This window comes from Pterocles gutturalis, unplaced genomic scaffold (genome assembly GCF_000699245.1).
Source record: "Pterocles gutturalis isolate BGI_N339 unplaced genomic scaffold, ASM69924v1 scaffold43039, whole genome shotgun sequence".
NCBI lineage: Eukaryota > Metazoa > Chordata > Aves > Pterocliformes > Pteroclidae > Pterocles > Pterocles gutturalis.
In genome coordinates this window covers 1,287-22,235 of record NW_010137265.1, presented here as the reverse complement: position 1 = coordinate 22,235, position 20,949 = coordinate 1,287, and the positions used below count along the sequence as shown (strand labels likewise).

Here is a 20,949-nt window from a genome sequence, read left to right as displayed (position 1 = left end):
GGAAAGGACTTTGCAGTTGCTGGGGCTTGTTGCTGGCGTTCAGGAGAACGCTACCTGAGTCATGTTCTCTGTTCTTGACTGGGGGGACAAGCTTAGCAGCAGTCAGGATTTTCCTATTAGAGAGATGTAGCTGCCAACAAACCTGCACTCAAAAGTCAAAATTGTTGGTACTTGTAGTGAGATCATCTGCGTGTTTAGTTACTGCTCTTGAGCTCACAAAATACCTGCCTGAACTAGCCAAAAAGTCTTGAGGGAGCAGGGATGGCTTAACGCAGGATTGGAAGTCTGGATCTGCTACCTGTGGAGCTCTCATGGGCAGCACGATGCTCCAGGGTGGCACTGAGAGAGCGGCTCGCGGGCAGGAGCACAGGCTTTTATGCTGTTGTTCTGGGCAGGAGCACAGGCTTGTATGCTGTTGTCCTACGTCCAGAGCTTCTTCAAGTCATCAGCCCTTTTCCACTTAGGTGCCTTCTGGGCACAGCTGCCTCAGGGTAGCCCTCGGTGTTGGGTAATTGGTTAAATATTGCCGTTCTTCCCACACAAGCTGTCATGGGAGCATTATGGGGAGGATAAATGGAAATGTCTTCTGTGGAAGAGACCGAGGTCGCCTTGAAGTACTGACTTCAATTCATTTTTGATTCCCAGAGCCCTTACTGAAAGTTTTGAGTCAGCTAATGGTTGCTAGATTGTCTAATACTTCGTCTGCCTTGGGAAGGAGGGGTGGAGCTGCACCCCATGTTGCCCAATATTACATGTGAAATCTGGGACAAACCTGATCCAGGTCCTTAGCTGTAGCGTGCATGGAAACTAAATAATTGTTTGCTAACAAAACTATTAAAATAATTTAGACTCATGTAAGTGCATGAAAGAACACGAGCATGGGGCTGGTGAGAGGAAAAGACAGAAACAGTTCTTGTACCAAATACCATTTACATTTTGGAAAGCATATGAAATGGAAAGGAATCTTTTTTTTTTGTTGTTTTTTTTTGTTTGTTTTTTTTTGTTCCAGTCCATGCATTCCTTTTCCCAAGCTTTATGCAGCCTATATTCCCTTTAACTAAGGACGCTTTTTGCCATGATTGATGTCAGCTGCTGTGCGGTAGCACAGCCAAACACTTGAATAAAAGAAATGGAATCTTAATTTTTAGACTCTACAGTTGTGCCAAGAATGACAAAGGCAAAGTGGGAAATGTCATAAAACTAATTTTATGAGCTCGGTCAGGGTATTAGTGCTAAACCATGGAGCAGTAATGGTGCTAATCCTGTGGAAGTATTAAACAAAGGGATATCTCAGTAATTAGTGTCAGTGTGCAAATGGCACCCCTCAGCCACTCTGAGGAAGTTTCCTAAGCTTTTGCTTAGGAATGTACCTAAGATGCCCCAATTTAGGTTAATAAACTAATCTTATTTTCCCACATGCCATGAATGGCTGTCTGCTTGTCTCAGACAAAGGTCTTGTAGCAGCTACTTGGCAGCGTGTCTTAGGAACAACACAACCTTTCCTTTTTTTTCTGAACCAGTTACTGGTCAGGCTGCTTGGGCAGGAGGCTTGTTTTAGGAGTACGAGCAAGATGGGTCACTTAATTCAGGCTTAGCCAAAACTGCTACTCTGGGATGGGGTTTGTGAGCCTGCTCTAGCTGACCTGGGGAGCGCGAGGCCCCTCGCCCTGCTCTGAGGTCTCTCCCATGCGTCAGTGAGAGCCCTTAGTGGAAGAGGATCTTGAAGCAGAGCGCACCTCTCTGGCTCCCTGTGTCATGACGGCGCTTCCAGTTCCTCTCTGTTGGCCAGGGGGACAACTGGAGTTTGGTAGCTCTCTGCTTCTGGCTCAGAGGGATGGTCAGCAAAACTGACTGGAGGCAGCGGGTTGTGGGTGTTCCGTGGGGATGCTGTCGCATGTCCCCTCTCCCTGTTTGGTCGACATAGGAGAGTTTCTAAGGGTAACTGAAGGTGAATTGGGCCGAAAGAAGTCAGAAGCTCCTGACAAATTCCTTCCTTCCTCCCTTGCCTCCCTCCCTGACAGCTGGCCCTTACCTGCTGCTGGGAGGAATGGTGCTGCTAGTGGAGTGGGGGTGGCAGGAGATACCCTCTGGGCTTCCAGTGGGCAAACCCATGGTCCTCCTTGCCCAGAAACCCTGTCTGAAACAAGGGTCAGTAAGGAGCTGGGGCAGGGGGGGGATGATGAGGCCTGAGCAGCTCTGCCAGGTTAGACTCGGGGTGTCGATAACCCTCTCTCTGGCTGCTGCTGGCACCCATCTGGTGGTGAGCTGCAGGGGAGCAAACCAGCATCAACCAAAGCCTGTGAACCACGGTCCGTGCAGCAATGACAGGGAGATGAGCCTTCAACAAACGTTGCTGTGTTAGCTCTTGCTGGTGGGGGGAGGAGGAAAGCCCCAGAAAAGCTGAAGGTGGTGGGCAGTGCTCTGCTTTGGTGCCTTAACACAGGATGGGTAATGGGAGGAGCAGGAGGAGCTCCCAGTTGAGCTGGCTGGGAGCTGGGAGTGGTGATGGCAGCAGGGTAGGGGAGCTGGGCAGGGGGCAGCTCAGCTTGAGATGGGACAGTTGGTCCTTCTGGCTTAATGCAGGAGACTGTTCCCAAGGCTGTGGTTTGACAAGATGGGTGACAGTGCCTGTCCCTCCTTACTAGCCTTCTGGGCGCCCATTGCAAGTCCCGCATGGGAGGGAGTCTTTATTTTAAAGCACCTGTGGCTCCTTGAGCAGTTAGGTTTGGTTCATATGCCTGTCTGGTAAAGGCACAGTTCATGTAACAGAGGTGGAGTCTCCAGCAAATAATCCCCACTATACTTCTTTGAAGTCCAGGCATGATCTCAAAGGAGTTCAGGATGTCCCTATGGCCCTAATAAGCGGCTCTCCAGTGAGGTGAACCTTGACTTGTACTGCATCCCAAATGGTAGGCCCTACAGTAAAACAAAATGCCACTGCTGGCACAATTGGTTTGCTTCCATCAGAGAGGCCCAGCGTTAATCAAGTGTGGAAACTGAAATTATATCCATCTGGGGGGACATTTGCTCATGGTACAGTAAAGCCCTTGTGCATGAAACTGTAATTTATGCATATCCAATTTATGTAATTTTCAAAACCCTGGGCAGGGATGGGAGGACACGTCTCGTGAAGACCGTGTCTCTGTTTTTCTTGCTGTTCAGCAGCAGCCTCTGTTCCCCTTGCCAGTCCATCTGCTTTTACAAATAGCCGTAGAGAGCCTGCCTAAGCCTTTAAGTCTGGTCTGGGATCTGAAGGGCTCAGAAGCTGATCTGATCACAAAAACTTCTCATGCGGCGCAAGTTCACATTTTTAAACAGTTGGTGAAATCACAGGCTTGCACTCTGATATAGAAACTTCGCAGACCTGGTTTAAAGGAGTCTGTAACCCCGACTGCCCTTAAGCCAGGGTGGTGGCGGATGCTGTGGTTAACAAATGTCTCCCCTTCTCCCCTCCCGCCTCGCCGGGTGCACAGAGCCATCATGCCTAACTGGGGAGGCGGCAACAAATGCGGTGCCTGTGGCCGCACCGTCTACCATGCCGAGGAGGTGCAGTGCGACGGGAGGAGCTTCCACCGGTGCTGCTTCCTCTGCAGTAAGTATTCCCCTCCTGCTCCCCTGCAAAGCTTCCTGGGGCTGGTGGTGCCAAAGGGAGAGCTTGTTTCCTGGAGAGATACTGGCCTACCTGTCCAGGGTGGGAGGAGTGGAGTGTGGCTCCCAAAGCAGAGCATATCATGCTTTTCTCCTGTGTTTGTCCCACTTCCAGCCTTCTCCTTGGGAGTCTAAGGGATCTTAGGAAGAAATATTTTACTGTGAGGGTGGTGAGACACTGGCACAGGCTGCCCAGAGAAGCTGTGGATGCCCCATCCCTGGAGGTGTTCAAGGCCAGGCTGGATGAGGCTTTGAGCAACCTGGTCTAGTGGAGGGTGTCCCTGCCCATGGCAGGGGGGTTGGATCTTGATGATCTTTAAGGTCCCTTCTAACCCAAACCATTCCATGATTCTGTGAAACCTGGCTTAAGTGTTGATCATGCAGAGGAGAAAGCCCAATGGTGGAGCCCCATTTGCACTGATCTGGGCTCAGCTGGACTTCTCCAGGTGGTCCTGGGGCTGGCAGCAGCTGAAGGACAATTATCAAAGCCCTGCCCTGAAGTCTCTCACAGACTGGGACACCAGCTTGCCTGAGCACAGCCGAGTTGTCGATGCTTTAGCACAGCCAAAAGCCTAGACTTTCTTGGCACAAGGGCCTGTGGTTTATTTCAGATGAAAGGAGCCCAAAGCATTATTTTCCAGTACAACCAACAAGCCCAGTGAGGCATTGAAAATCGCTTTCTCTGCTGAGAAGACCTCAGATTAGATGAAGGGAACAAAGAGTTGCTGTGAATCGGAGGCTTCTACTTTGCAAACAGACAGCCTGTCTGTCTGAATCAGAGAATTTTACCTTATTACAAACATGAGGTACTGTTCTGTCCCCCTGGCTGGTGTTTAATACATATGGGCAGAGCTTTATATAAGCCCCAGTTACAACTGGTCCTCTTGACCTTGTTTGGTGTTAGTCTGCAGCCTAATGTCAGTCCACTGTGCTGGCATGTGAGCCTCGGTGCACCTACGCTCCTTCCCCTTAGCTCTACAGCAATCACAAAAAAAAGATTAGATGTCTCGGCTGCCTCATTTTCAGCCTTTTATGGGAGTTTCTATTAAAAGAAGCCTGGAACTTACAGTCAAACAATGGCTCTAGTGTGTCTGAGTATTTGCTTTTCCTTAGTGCATAGTTCTGTTGGGGTTAAAGTCTGGAGACTTAACAAACATGCATTAGTTGATTTACTTATTGGATATTTTTGTCTCTCAAAAAGAACCTTGGAGCTAATGAATGCCATAAGCAAAGGTCACTCTCTATTTTGAAGACCTTAAAATTATTTTTAAACAAAAAAATTCATAAGGCTTTTTCTTTGTTTTGGTTTTTTTTTCCCCCCCTCCCCAAATTCTTTATCATGGGCATAATACTGTTGCAGATGGAAGGAGTGTGCCAGCTGGGAGACAAAAGAAAATTTAAGAAGGAAATAGTTCGGCTTTCTACTGCAACCTTGAGCAGAGTGCTTGCATTGTTCTGAAGGACAATGCAGGAATGTTTTTTTGCCCCTCTGATGACAGCTGTAAAACATTCCCAGCTCTGCCTCAAAACCTGTACAGAGACAGGGTGAAAACCTTGAAGGTGGTTTTGTTTTGTTTTTTTTTCCTGCCCTACCCTGGCTGAAAGGGCAGGACAGAGGCTCTTCTGCACTGTTCAACTTTGTGCTGTATGGCATCTGTCAAGGGAAACTGCTGACTGCACTATCTGGGCTTCAGAGCAGCCTCTTTCATCAAACCACAGCAAGTTTCCAGGCTTTAAATGTCACGGTCCTGAAGACGTGGGAGGGAATAGAGCCCTTTATAGGGCTAAGCATAATTCACTAATTCAATCTACAACCTGCCCCCTCTAATCTTTAGCAGTCCCACAGCCTTATAGGAAGAATTGTGGACAAGGAAACCCATACCATCACTCCTCACTTGATTTTTGGCTTACTACAACATGCTGATGGAAGTGGTCCCCTAAGGCAATTTAACTGTTTTTTTCCTCCAGTGGTCTGCCGGAAAAACTTGGACAGCACAACTGTAGCAATTCATGATGCTGAAGTTTACTGCAAATCTTGCTATGGAAAAAAGTATGGCCCGAAAGGATATGGCTATGGCCAAGGGGCAGGCACACTGAACATGGACAGGGGAGAGAGACTAGGCATCAAGCCTGAGAGGTGAGTGAACTGAGTTGGGGGGATGTGACCCTTGTCCTCCAGTAAGTAGCGTTTTCAGGCTGGATTTTGTTTAATTCATTTTGTCTGGAATAGGAATGCTGCAAAACACCCCACTATAACTGAATGCAAGGCAGTTACCCTGGAGTGCACAAAGCTTTCACTGATGTCTACGCAAGTAGGCACTGTACAAGCAGGAATTAGCATGAGTAAGGGTGCAAGAACTGAGCCATAGGGGACTGCATTACAAAGCTGCTGATGGCTCTGCACAAGCCCACGGAAGTGACTGTAGGTCTCGGGCCACTCTTCTAAATGTGCTGCAAATGCAAATGTTTGACAAGTTCTGTCAGGAATGGATTCAGAGAGCTGAGAATCTGGGGCTACAAGAATAATGAATTTTTAACTGGCAAATGAAGAACCATTTGTGCTTAATTATAGACAAAACCAAAACTCCTATTAAATAGTAAACATTCTTGGTCTGATTAAGTTCTTGCTGTAAGGCAAAGCATGTGGAAAGAAGCTGAGGTATGCCTCACAACTTGCTTCATGCAAGTTCCCAAATTATTGCTACATGTTCATATGAGGTATGCTCTCCAACCAGAGCATACCAAGAACTGATAAACAGCTCAGTCCGTGAAGTTCAGGGATCAGTTCAGGCTCCAGATTATGATCAGTGGACAGGAATTCCACAGAACTATTTGTAGTTTACTATCTGACAAACTCATGTCCTGATGCAGAATTCAGCACTTCTAGAGAAGTGAAAAGGTGAAAGCTCTTCAGAAAACTAGCTTTTACAGTAGCTTTTTCTTATCCTTTGAGGCATGGCTTTTCTCGTTTGGTTCCCCCCTGCCTCCCCCTTACCAAGTGAAACTGGATAGCCTTGCCTGTAACTAACCTCTGCAGTTTTGCAAAAAGTACAGTATTCTGTACTGTGGTGGATGCTTCTCTGTTAATGTTGTGAAGAAAAGCAAGAGGTCTTTTAGTAAGAGAGTAAAGACAACAAATGCCCTGTGTCTTTCAGCACACCCTCTCCCCACCGACCCACAACAAATCCAAACACTTCTAAGTTCGCTCAGAAATTCGGCGGGGCAGAGAAATGCTCTCGGTGTGGCGATTCTGTTTATGCAGCAGAGAAAGTAATAGGAGCTGGAAAGGTAAGGAACTGCATGTCATTTTGTACCTGCTATGTGGACTTGGACTTTTTAAAATGAGCAAGGCATGTTGTGTGTGTTCCAGTAGGGAACTGACTGCAGGGCAGAGTTACCTTAAAATTGCATTTCTTAGCATTGGAAATCATCATATTGATCTATTTTTCAACTTCACTGAACAAAAAGCACTTGAAATGCAGGGTGATGAGTGCTCACCTTGGATTTCAGAGGTGAAGCTTCAATATTGTCTCATGTCAGACTTGAAGCAGACTACAGGAGCGCTCTCACTGCAGAAGAGGGAACACTCCTGTGGCGTGCATCTTCTGATGGAGGCTGAGTGTTTCAGCAGTAAAAGGGATGTTCTCTGAAAATACTGTGTAAAGCTGTGTGTCAGTCTGCCAGCTGCCTGCCTCACTATGGAGAGCCAAGGTCTGCTCTGAATTGATTAGAGCAAGCCCAAACCTTTCAAAACGCTGCCCTGACCGGAAAGCTGTGCGGAATCCAGGGCTTTGGGCCACTCAGAAATGCGGATGCTCTCGTCTGCTACTGGTGCGCTTGAACTGCTTTTCATTGCACCAGTCATCTATAAACAATACTGATGTATTGTTTATAGATGACTGGTGCAATGAAATTGATGATGAATCAATTGATCCAGATGATGAAATTGATCCAGGTAATGCTTTTTTTTTTTTTTTCCAAACTCAGGCTTTCTTTGTGTTTAACCTATCTTGTTGTTTGGATTTTTTTTCCCCTAGCCCTGGCACAAAAACTGCTTCCGATGTGCCAAGTGTGGAAAAAGCCTAGAATCTACAACTCTAACTGAAAAAGAGGGAGAAATCTATTGTAAAGGTGAGGAAAGAAACAAAGATCACTTGTTTATGGTTCAAGGTAATGTGTTACAAGGACAGATGCGGAATGTGTTCCTGGTATAAGAAACTTTCAGGCTCCTGTCAAGATGGAAATGCTCTATAAGTCATAGGAATAGAGCTGAGAAATGAAATAAATATTACTGAAGCTGCTGATGTAGCTCACATCTCCCTCGAGCAAAACACTACATTCCTGATAATGCAGCCGCAGCCTGTGTCCTCTGCCTGGACCAGAGAGCAGATCAGAGTAAGGAAACAAAGGAGCTACCATCCTGCCGCGCCTTCTAGTGTGGTATCACGGATATAAACTTGATCCACACAGTGGTTTGATGACAACATATCTCTTAACAGATATCTAGCCCCAGAACTGATGTATGAATTGCTTTTACAGAGTAAGGTTGGGAGCTACGCTGACTGAACAGCTACGGCTGTTGAGCTCAGTCATGGCAGTTACACAGCTTCACAAAATGATTTTGAGCGTTGCTTCTGATGGGGATGTTCTGGTGACTAATGGGAAGCAGCCGAGGGGCTTAGTCTAGACTGCTCTTCCTGATTGACAAGCCAGAAACCTCACCTACTACGCATTCATGTTCCTTACAGGTTGTTATGCAAAGAACTTCGGCCCCAAGGGATTTGGGTATGGCCAAGGAGCGGGTGCTCTTGTTCATGCCCAGTGAGGGGGCACAGCTCAAAATGCCCTTCGGCTCTGCTGAGATCCTGCTACAAGAAACAAGAGAGTTTCCAAAATGTTACTAACTACTGTGAAACAGATACTAGTTACTGTAGTGCTTGGGCCATACATTCAGCAGATGATTTTTTTTGTTTGTTTTTAAAAAAGGCACTGCTTTTTTCCTTGCTTTGTGTATCACACTGTAACACTTTTAATACTGAGTATCAATTCAATAAAGCTTTGCTTGTTGATATATCCTAAACCCAAGTGTTACATGCTTTGTCAGTAATAAAAAGATAGTAAGGGAGTATTGTCAGGGTACTTCAGAGGTGGAGATGTGATGGACTTGGTACAAATGTTCACTGAAAGCTGGACATAGGTAGCACTGGTCATGGCCTTCAGAGGTGAATGACTCTCCTCCAGTATCACACCATTATCACACCACTAGCTGCTCACTGCACAGAAGCAGGAAATCTTAAACTACCACTCTGTGCAGTGACACAGCTGTGAAGTGCTAGATTATAAATAGCTGTGTGCCTAAATGGCTGTCTGTCTCTGCCAGAGTTTCTAGTGAAAGGAAAACAAACCTCTTTCACTGTAATATGTTGTGGGGTTGCACCTGCTTTGGTATGGGGTATTGAGGTGCTACCGCGCACAGGACTTTCTGTGCAGAAGCAGTACTCTACCACGAGAGCTGCAGATTAATACCATACCCGACTATCATGTCAAACTCAGGTTTAAGAGCAGATTTTGTCCCTTTCCCCGTCGTGTTCCAACCCTTAGTTCCCTGAAGATGGTGGAGGGTTTCAGCCTCTTGAGGACGGTGCCTGACAAGGCAGTGCAACACCAGAGCAGAACAAAATTCTGCCTCTAAGCACTCTAGTAGATAACCTGACTTGAACTCAAGTTGATGGGCAAGGACTCATAGCAATTAAACGCATCAAATGCAGTGGAGATCTACTCCCTGTGAAGACAGCAGTTGGGTGGAAGCTGTAACAGTCAGGATCCTTGCCTCTGCTAAAATGTGACTTTATTAGCACCAGTTCCTAGAGGTCTACGATTAGAAGACAATTGCTTTTGCTTTAGAGAGATCTTGAGTGGAAAGCTCACAGAAGAGCTTGGCTTTTTTGCGGGGCTGGAGCAGCTCCCACCATAAGCCTACAAGGCCTGAGGTGATGGCACCTGTGACTGCACTTCTTGCAAACAAAGAGGAGCCACCTTCTCACCAGGAGATCCAGGACCAACCCACCACAAACATGTGAGAATGAAGTACTTCAGCCTAAAACTGTGATGCAAATAACCATCCAGTTTGAGATAAGGTGCCCTATTTTTATGCCAGTAACCAGTATTTAGTATGAACAGCTTGAACAGCTTAATTCTTTGTTGTGTTCTTTTCAAATCTGGGTGTAAGTTTCTTATGCACCTGAAACAAACTTTCACCAGTGTGCTCCAGCTCCTCTGCCAAGCTCCTTCTGCAAAGCTTAGGGCTTGCTCTTGCCTACAGGAAGGAGGAGGCACAAGAGATCGGGAAGCCCACGCCTCTTAAAAGCACAAATCGTACCTCAGGGGAGCATGCCTGAGCTCCAGCAGGTAACAGGTGGCTGTCTGTCTGTTGGAGTTTCTTTCCATCCCTTACATGGCAAGGGCTCCACCAGAGGCCAACCACATCTGTGGGGAAGCACGAGCTCAATCCTGGTGGCTACAACCCCTGTGGTGTTCTTGGTTGGAGTGGGGAGGTTCAGTTTTGACTCTCAGCATGCCCAACAGAAGAGAATTAAAGAAAATATGAGATTTGAAACTCCATCTGGTTCAGGAAGCAGGCTGATACCTCAGGGGGGTGGGGGGAAGCCTTCATGGAGTGAATTTATGGAGACACAGCCAAGACTGGGAATGTTACAATAAAATAGTAAGCAAGTGTGCCAGCATGGTCTAAGGCAGAGTTTCAAGCAACCTCTCTGACTGTAGTCTGAGGTAGTGAAGCAGTGCAAGCCAAAAGCCTAATTAGAAAAATACGTACTAGTCAAAATAATACACAAAGAGCATTTTGTATGGGTTACAAAGGAACAATGTGGATATGAGGAAGAACAGCCAGCCAGCTCAAATGTGAGCCAAGAGCTTGTACAGCTCGCAGAGAAGGAAAGATTACAACTGAGAAAGACAACAATAAGGCAGAATCAGCACACATTTGGGGTAGGAGCGTGACAGCAAGCAACAGCACAGCCCAGGAAACCTAGGCAGAAACCTTTGGTCCTGCTGCTCATACTGATCATCCTAATACTTTTCTCCTTAAAAAAACCAAACCAAACCAACCAACCAAGCAAGCAAACAAAACCCCCCACTTTTCTCCTTAGCCAACTTGACAGTTGTGCAGGAAGGGTTAAGCCCCTCCACCTCTTCCAGCCTGAACAAGGACAGCTCTAACTTCAAAATGGTATCCAGGCCCCAGCAGCTAAGGCAATGAAAACAATGACAATATCCCCATTCCATAGCCTCTTTAGCTGATGGAAGTGCTTCCTCTTCTCAGGAACCGCATTGTAAAATGCTGGGCGGCACTGTTTGACAGACAGAAACCAAAATAACGCTCTTGACATACTACCAAGCAGATGAAACTGCTCACCACTAGTTGACGCAGCTACTGTACTGGATCTAAACCTGCCACATTAGTAGAGTTGGCAGGTGCAATTTATGCTGACAGACACAGGCATCTACCACATTGTTCATTTACCTATAAAACAGAGAGTTTTCAATTCTTAGGAAAATGAACTGTACAAGTGATTGGAAGCAATTTAAACCGCTGAAAATCAAGGGCTTTCCTTTCATTTCGTCGTGGGACTCATAGCAACAACTCACAGCTCCACACTGCTCTACATCCCAACAACGTATTTAATTTAACAACAGAAAAACAAAGAAATGAGGGAAAAAAGAAAACTTGTAACCATAAAGACAATATACCCGTCAAGAGAAATGAGTACTTTATGCTGAAGTGCTTTCACTTGGTTACTGTCAACTTTGCAGCTGCAGCAAAGCACTGATGAATAAAAGCTCAGCCCAGGCTGGAGTAATACTTTGAGTTAGTCTCAGTCTGGAGCCCCAATTCCAGGAGAGATTGGTTCTCTAGAGTACTTTGACTTCATGATCTCAAGATCTTAAGTAGTAGGTAGGATTGGAAGCACTAAATTGGTAAATATTCCACTAAATTTATAAGATATGGCACTAAGGTTATAAGATACTGCAAATAAATTCAACCTGGAATTAGCAGGTGCAATTTTCACTGATCTCCATTCAGTAGGCTAAGGTGGATAAAATCCAAACGCAAGCATTCACAAGTAAACATTGCTTTCATAGCAAAAAATTTTGATTTTACTGAAAAGGCAGCTCATGGGAGGTGCAAGGGACTGAGCTCTAATAAAGCCATAATGAGGGTGCAGAGGGCAGGCTTCTTCCCAAGTAAAACAAACTCAGTAACCAGCTTTCAAGTCCTCAGGAGCCCACCCATACCTCCCAAGAGCAGCAGCTGCGCTGATGGAGCAGTGCAAATCTGAGGGAGATCTTCAGCACAGAATGTCTTTTTTAAAAAATAAAGTACCTTCCCTGATCTGTACCAGACAAGTCAAAGGGTGGTCAGCAGAGGCGAGCTTGGGCCCAGCCTCACCAGAACCATTGCTTGGGGAAGGGGAGAAGAGCACCAACAATTCTCAATGTCAATATCGAACCCACACCCAGAAGAAAACACAGAGGTTTTTTTCTCCCCATTAGGTGTGCTCTTAAGTCTTAGACTCATACTTCAGTACATCTTGCTGGTTATAAATATTCTGATTAAATTCCAACTTGGATGGTTACCTTATTTCTACTCAAAATCTAACCTTTAGCACAGACCAGGAGAGTGAAGGTCTGGAGTGCCTCCTAGAGGCACACATCTTGGTCATGTACCCCCTAGCCCTGTGTGGATGTCTCGTTTACCCTTAGAATACATCAAATGCCATTAAATATGTGCATTTGGCTCCCCTGAAACATTCCCTAGATGGAATTCTCCCTTAAAAAACATTTCTTTGCCAGCATGCTTTGCTCAAAAGAAAGGAGTATCTAATTAGGGAATGGTAACACTAATTGGTAGTACAAAGGTGTCCTTTACCAAAACCCAGTGTCGTAGTTCACAGGATTTCACATCAGCACAGAATTGGGTGCATGCTATCTTTAAGACACCCATAAACCTTTCCAGAAAGACTTTACTAAAATAAGATGCAAGATAGCAAGTATTTTCTCATGGTATGGCTTCTGAAAAGCCATGAAATCACATCCCAAGTCAAGACAAACACTGCATCTAAGAGTCAATATTTATTTGATTAATAACTTACAAAATTTAACAGATTTAATTTATGTAAGGAGAGCTAATTTATTAAACATTTTACAGATTTTTTTTTTGTTCACAATGTAATACATCAAGATCTTGACAGTATTAAAATAATACTTGGCACAGTTATAAATAAAGAATATAAAAAAAAATCCATAGCTTAAAATGTAGTGATACTGTTTTACACATTAATTGAAAAAAACCAAACCAAAACAAAACCAAACCTGATGGACATCAAAGAATACAGAAACCTGCAAAGAAACAGCACATGTTTAGGGTCAAGACAAAATTCCCATTCATTCTACCTATGTCAGATTAAGTTGGTCTGATCTGCTGTTGGTCTGGATTGGCTTTGTTAAATTTCAGAAGCAATGCAGTTTTGGTTCAACAAGTGAACTGTAAGTTTGATAACTTGACAGAAAAATGCTGCATAGTTGGCTCCCCCCTTCTTGATTTTATGATTTCACATCAAATGACTCAGTGTTACTCAAGACAAGTTACATTTTGCACTGGAAACTTCATACATCCCAAACCCATATATGCAAGTTAATTTTCACAACTACCTACTATTGCTCAAATTCTGCAGGTCTCAAAAAAACTGTCACCAGAGAGCTATTAACAAGTAAATTGTGCACAACGCACTACATACTACCAAAGATCACCTCTTTTGCAAACATCTTTGACATGAACTCCAAGACACAATTCATGGCAGTTAACGCTACTGGGCAACTAAAACCAAAACTTGTATCATGTACTGAACTGCTCTTCTGGTGCTAGGCGATATTTGAAGTGGATTGAAGTTCTTCAAGTCAACCGACCCTCAACAGAGATGTGAAAGAAAAAATATGAACAAATATGCAGACCATTACTGGTGATTAAAATAAGGAACATTGTAAAGGCTTCATGCTTTTTTCTGATTAGAAACAAATATAAATAACTGATATCAACTGTTTTCACTGAAACAAATGTGTCTTCATTAGGATTACAAATTTTGTCTGACAAAAATAGCAAAAGCTTCTTACCACCCCTACACTCTAACCTCTCCCATTAAAACTGTGTCCAAGATGATGTTGATTTTTCCAGTATTAAACATTCAAGTACTCTAATGCTGCACTTCTGTAAATCCTGATATCTGGTGTCTTGAGTGTGTCAAGCGTGTGTCTTGAGATCAATGAACAACTACAGAAAAAATGTTTACTTGCAAATACTGAACATCAACTATTTACATTTTCACTGCTCCTCTTACTAAGGCAAGGGCCGGGAATACCACTAGATTGCTTTATTACCTGTAATCTGCATATTACAGAAAACGCTAATTTTGCCAAGCATCAAACATGCAGTGAATTTGCAGGGCGTAATGCCTATTAACAGCAATATTGAACATCACTAAAAGCTCATTAGATATCTTCCTACACTTTTTTTGGTTGAATAAAATGAAAATGAGCAGCTTTAAATACACTAAACACACACTCACAGAGAGAAAACTATTTGATAAATTATTTATATACAGATACACATTCTTTACACTGGTCTCAGACATCCGCTTTCAGGTCCCTCCCCAAACTCCCCTCACAGGTTTCTTGAACCACTGGGTTGCTACAGCACTTAGAAGAGAACTAACCTGATTCTCAGTCTCTCTGTAAACAATAGTTAAGGAAGCAGTGAACAACTCACTACGAGTATATGAAAACACCATGACAAAAATCAGTGCATCACATTCAAGAAAAGCCCCTTTGGAATGCAATTTCAGATCATTCCTTACCTTCCAATCATATCTGTAGCATGAGAACTTAAAAAAAGAAATTAAGGAAGATTTCCACATGCCAATACACCATCATCTTCAGAACGCTGCATTACATTTTCTGTGTGCGCACGTTGTTGTGGGTATTTTTTTTTTTAAGTTTGTTTTCCATTATTTTACATCCAAACAAAATAAGCATTTCAGACAACTTTGTGTTCTTCTTCTGCAGTTACATTCAATTTAAAACTATCTTGTTTTGTTACAATTGAGATTTTTGCTTTCACACCTGTGGCTTCCTCCATGCAACTTCTCTTCCAACATGTCTCCAATTACACTACACTGTACTGTATGAGGATCAAACCTAATATTGAAACATTGATACTTTGTAAGTTGCTTATACAATTATTTCAAAGATAATGATTTTTTACCATTTTTTTTCCTGAACATTATATACTGTAATCTAGTTTTACAGGTGTATCATGCATGTAAGCAGGGCTTTAACTTTGACAGAAGAGCTTTCCTTATTTGTGCAATTGTTTATTTCAGGCTATATAACTGCAGAACAGGGTTATTAAAAGTATTTAGTTGTACCACTAACTCGTGGCAAAAACAATCACCAAAAAATTGAGGGCAACGTATTTTTTCTCAATATTATCTGACGTGCCCTACTGCTATAACTTAACACATTACAGGAGATTTCCACCACATGATGTTTATAACAGTATCAAAAAGCACATTTTTCAATGTACATAATACTACAGAAAATCTGTATTAAAAAAATCACATTACAGGAACTACAACACAGCGATCAGTGAACTCTGCATCATGAAATTTAGTTTTATATTCTAGATTCTTGTTTCAGTGGAATTATTCGTATTGGGAAATAGATTTTTCTGCTCAGCACGACGTAACTACTTTTGTCAATACTTCAATAATCTCATGCTCCACTGTGAAAGTCCTTAAATAAAAAACCCAACAACAAATACTGTGAATATGCTGTTGCAAATAATTCTCATGTTAAGAACTGTTAAAATCCCTTTTTGATCTTCCTCCTCTTCCTTATCAGGTTTTGGCAGTTTATTCTGTCCATTTTTACTTCTGTTACCAAAATTCTGATGAAGAGAAGGTACCTTAAGATTCATCATCAGCCTTACACATAGCATGCTACTCTTCAAGGGATGTGGATTCGAGAGAGAGAGAAAAATTTTCAGGCACCACTCAGATATGATATGCTCACAGGATGAAGGTGGTGCTACACTAGCTGGTAGCCTGATCCTGAAGTTTGGTCATATTCTATTGTATACTGCCTTGTCCAGTCCACAATAACAGGCCGAAAAAGACCACAGCATCTGAATTCAAAGAAGTCTATAATGTTCCTTATACATCCATGGCTACAAACAAAACAAAAACACATGTTAGTAAGCAATATCATAGCTCACCTAACAAAGTACAACTTTTTTGTCTAGCTACAAAATTCAGTTCTTCGCCCTTTAAGCTCCTAACTGTACAAAACCAATTCACTTAGTGCTTGCTGTTCTGAAAAATAAGAAGTAATCACCAGATTGGTGATGTTTGATCCTTGGACACAACCAAGACACTAACTTTCTTCCACTATCTACCAAAACTGTATGGGGAATTGTAATATGTTATTGACAGTGCACCATTATGTAGCATAGCACGGTAATTCAGATCCCTCTCTAAGAGGAAAGTTGCGTTGTACAGATGGATGCAAGACAAAACAGTGTGATGTGAATGTCTTCCTAGAATAATTTCCATTTTTATTAATATCTATTTCTGTCATACATACTGGTTCACCAGCTGCAGGTCTAAAATCAATTAAGTCCCTAGACAACACAAAATTAAGCAAGCATTATCTGAATTAAATGAACTATTCAAGTGCTTTCTGCTGTTGAATCAATTACTTGTCAAATATTTAAGATACCTACATCAGAATTCCAACATGTTGTGGTTTTTTTTAACTTAATTACACATGGGCTGAACAGATCAGTTTTCTGGAAGCGAAGGTCGTGCTATGATATATGCAAGAAGAGATCTAAGCAACAAGGAGATGACAACTATGATGTCAATGCTTCATCTGACAAGTGATGCCAAGTCAGTTATTTTAGACATCTGGTGTTATTTTCAGGAGTCATTTTTATAATAGCAGCTATTTCAATGAAAAGAGTTTGTCAATGTGACATTAATTTGGGTATAAAACCAGTATTTTTTTCCTACCCTGTGCACCACCCTGTGTTCTTCAGGCAAAATAATTATCTAGTTTTGTTACAATCTAATCTGCAGAAGACTGTGACTATTCAGAGATGCTTGTCTGCTTCTCACTAAAAGTTTTGTATGGAGAGACATTAAAAAAAGATCACACAAACTTATCTTCTAGCAAAAAATCAAACTGCAACAACAACTGCTATCTCCTGTTTCCCTGGGTGTCACCTGAAATACAGCAACTCCCACAGGAGACATAGCATATGCAGCAGGATGAAACATGCTTCTATCCTTCCTCTGCTCCTTTTGTAACACGCCCTCAACCCACCAATACTGCAGTTTCACGCTTTCATTTATTTCCTGCTTTGGCTCCACAAGCTGCTCCACGCTGCCACATTCCCATCCCAGTGCTATATCATCCCTGAGCCCCTCTCTCAGCTTGCAGCCTCACCACTACAGAAGCCAGAATCTCAACCGACTCTTCACTTACTGATACCCAAAAGCCCCTGTCTCACCCATGCAACACTCACACCAGTTCCTGGGACATCCTGCTTCCTTCCTCACAAATAGCTTTGCCCATGCTCTTCCTCCTGAGCAGCAAGTGCTGCCCTCTTTTCTCACAGTAAAGAGACCAAGGGGAGCTACTGCACAGAGCAAACTGAACAGCAGATTAAATATCAATCAGGTGAAGTGACTGCTTGGTGTGGAAGTGAAGATCCAGGTCAACACTGACACCATGAAATAAGCAACTACCTCTGGTTTGGGCATCTGATTTATAGAGAGGATATTTCCTTTGACTGAATAGAATGTGTTACTGTAAAAATAGTTGACAGATTCAGCATTCCAAGTAGAGTCAAAATACTTTAAATGTATTTAGGTATGTTTTGTTTCAACAAGCTGAACAATTCAAACGTATGCAAGGCTACACAAATGAGAACTATGTTTACACTTTAAAACTTACTTGAATGGGCTTTCAATAGACGTGGTTGTAACTTTAAAGTGCTTGTATCTTCTTGCATTCATTCTTTCATTTGTAGTGATACCTAAGCAAGAAATCTGAAGACAGGAAAAAGAATACACAATTTAGCTCATGTAAAAACATGCAAACAAGCACAGCATGAGCCAGACTGAAAAACAAGGGCAGAATTTACTGTTTTATATTCCTTCTTTTGAAGAAGGAATTTTTGTCTGGGGAAATTATGAGGTCCCAACATAAACCACCATACAACAGCTGTACCAGATTGTGCAAAAGGTTTAATTTTGAAAGTGACCAGAAGTAAATCATGATCACTGAATAAACTGTGACTTCTTAGCTCATAATAAAGAGATGCCTTTGCTATATTGTCAGCTGAAGTGTACAGCAAATAATAGATTGAGGAGTTACTTTACACAGTATTTGAACCACTTTCTTTTGCACTTGACGTTCTGGTTATAACTCCAGTAATATATTTTTACCCATTTATAAATTTGTTGCTGTAACGTAACTTTTCTGTCCACAAGACAGAGAGATCACTAGAAACAATTGTGGCTTTTTTGCTGTTGTTGCTCGTGTTTTTTCCTTTTTACAGGATCATTTGGCCCAAGTGCTACAATTTTCCATAACAGCTTTCCAACTAGGTTATCCTAAAAGGGTATCTTATGTAAAACTGGAGTTTACTGCAATGTGATGTAACTGGAAACAGAAATGTGAAAACTCCCTTAGCAGCCTTATACTACAGAAAGATAAAATCTTGTAATTCCTGGTGAAATATAGAAAGTCAACTTTGCTGCATGTTACAAAAACAGTAACATTGAGGAAGTAAGTTTGGGCTGGCTTGCCTCATTTGGATGTACTTAACATCTCAAGCATTTTCTTTGCCTCCATGAGACCCAGTGAAGTTTTATGTCTACGTACATAAATGGGCTGTCAATGTCCAACTTTTGAAGTAGGAAGTAAAGGTTTTAAATTACTTTTCTAGGATAGCTGGTAGTGTTTTGGCAATAACCCTGTCCAGTTCAATAACAAGGACAATTCCAAACTTCATAATGGAGAGAGAAAGAAAACAAAAAGAACAGCAAGACTAGGGGCTGTGCAGTTGCAAACCAGAAGCAGCAAATCAGAGAATATATTATCAATTCCATCATTATGTCAAACTCCAAAGAGATTTGTCAAGAACAATCCTAAGTTTTCGATGAGTAAAACTCTTAAGAAATTTAGTAATATGACTGTGTGTTCAGTTTTCGTTTTTCCTGGATTAGTGAAAAAGCAAAATGCTAGAATTATTTTGCTTAATTACACTAATGATACAAAATACTATGAGATGTATTTTTCCAAGTGGCATCATTCAAAGATTCATTTGTACACCGACTGTATTAACAGGAATCCTCAACGGGGAACTTAATGGATCATGATATAAGTATGATGGAAGGCTCTCCGGAAAGTTACATGCTTATTCTGCTATAGAAGTCTGGTGGGTTAGACTGCTTTGAAAGCCACCTAAAATACAGGTACTTCCTCTGCTCATTTGTCTTGGGCAGGCAAGACCTCCAACAGACTTAATGAGTCTCACTCACACATAAAAGATTTTGAAATTGATGTATGCTGTAAATTATAAATATTGTAAAGAAAGGAGGACAAAACTTAAATTTCCTAAAAAGTTTTATCTACGCCTTAGAGGATGATTTCTATTTCCAGGACCTCTGGAAAGATTACATTCATAAGTCTCACAGTTCGTTAATGACAAATCACGCTGAAAGACTTTCAAGTCATATAGAAAGGCTTTCAGTATGACTTGTCTTTCCTTAAAAAGGATAAAGAAAAACTTGGGCTTGGTCAGATTACAGTACAGTAATGTGATCACAAATCACACTCAAGCAGTGTAAGAAATTATTGCATCTCCTTTGAAATTACCACCCTCTTTCTGTTAATGACACACTGCACTATTCTAAGTTCGACCCACAGATCTTATCCTCTGTTAGTCTTTATTGCCTTTCTCTGGTCTGTTTTGCCTTTTTGTCATTCTGAGAACGGAAAGTGGGAGGTAGGTATTTTAACCTCTTGTAAAACAAACAAAAAAAAAGCATAAGTGAATGACAAGTGAATGATGCCTAATATCCAGACAACAGATGCCTGCCTCCTCCAGCATGGCTGAGAGACTGAACACTTGGTCTGGCATAATGAACACTAAATAACAGAACTATCAGATATTTTTATGTCACTCCCAAGACTCAGCATTACATATTAAGGGCTCTTCCATACCTGATACATCTGACACATAAGTAACACAGCCACCCACATGAAGTGAAAAACACTGTTTAGAAACATCCAAAACATCCACGGAGAACAGGTAGCAATCTGTGTAATATAGGTCCAAAATCCATCCTTTGCATAACTTGTCTCACAGTGGAAACCCCAGTCTAGAGAAAAAAGAAAATGTCAAAAACCATACAGAAGATTTAAGATAAGTTTACTGTACATCAACATAATGCCCACATTAGAATGTCTTAAATAAGAAAATGACAATGTGCCAAAAGATTTTTACTTGCTCTCTCTTCCTTTCCCAACTCCTTGAATACATGACATACGCACATACTTGGCTGTGATGAAGAAAAAAATCTAGGACAAGAAAAACATCATCCAATACCCAACACAGTCAATTATTAATATGCAGTTCAATTCCAGAATAAAAATACCCAAAACTCAGATAAAGCAGAAATTTGTAAAAATCCACATCACGAAATAAACAAAGTATTTATAAGCAATTAAAAAAAAGCCAAAAAACCACATTTACTCACAAGAGATACATCCATAAATCATCCAGCAGATCATAAAAAGCAGGAAGAACAGGTATCCCATAAAATACCGATGGTTCCCTGCTCCTAAAGTTGCACAAGAATAATAAGGATGAAATTACTTCACTTTCCAAAGAAATGGCTTGCTTGGAAGTACTGCTTGTTACTGTGTACAGAAACATTACTCTCCAATACTAAGCCAATATAACTTCAAGACAGTGAAATTAGCTGGTTTACTTATGATCTTAGTCTTTTACTTCTGAGACAACAAAGCAATGTGTTATTTTCTTAAATTTCTGTCACATTACAGCTGCAATTCACACAAATGCATTTAATTTGTAACCTCTTTAATTTGCTAATAAAATTGATAGACAATATTTAGAACAATGTTGGTGACAGC

At 42.0% G+C, this 20,949-nt stretch overlaps 2 protein-coding genes across 3 annotated transcripts; one reads left to right on the top strand and one right to left on the bottom strand.

The window, feature by feature from the left end:
* The first annotated feature begins 3,460 nt into the window (after positions 1–3,460).
* CSRP2 (cysteine and glycine-rich protein 2) lies at positions 3,461–8,728 on the top strand. Of its 2 annotated transcripts, none has more exons than XM_010082559.1 (5): positions 3,461–3,592; positions 5,617–5,785; positions 6,804–6,936; positions 7,686–7,779; positions 8,397–8,728. In XM_010082559.1, exons 1-5 carry the CDS (start codon positions 3,481–3,483, stop codon positions 8,471–8,473), a joined length of 585 nt encoding a protein of 194 aa, XP_010080861.1. In that variant the 5' UTR covers positions 3,461–3,480; the 3' UTR covers positions 8,474–8,728. The 2 variants fall into 2 exon arrangements, with proteins under 2 accessions (XP_010080861.1, XP_010080862.1); XM_010082560.1 differs by having other exon boundaries at positions 3,462–3,592; positions 6,804–6,918; positions 8,397–8,473.
* A 4,058-nt stretch (positions 8,729–12,786) lies between these two features.
* LOC104468439 (palmitoyltransferase ZDHHC17-like) lies at positions 12,787–20,633 on the bottom strand. The gene is made up of 4 exons (XM_010082558.1): positions 20,553–20,633; positions 20,017–20,174; positions 17,740–17,834; positions 12,787–15,949 (listed from the first exon to the last, which is right to left on the bottom strand). The coding sequence occupies exons 1-4, from the start codon at positions 20,611–20,613 to the stop codon at positions 15,811–15,813; spliced, it is 453 nt and encodes a 150-aa protein (XP_010080860.1). The 5' UTR covers positions 20,614–20,633; the 3' UTR covers positions 12,787–15,810.
* Positions 20,634–20,949: the final 316 nt, after the last annotated feature.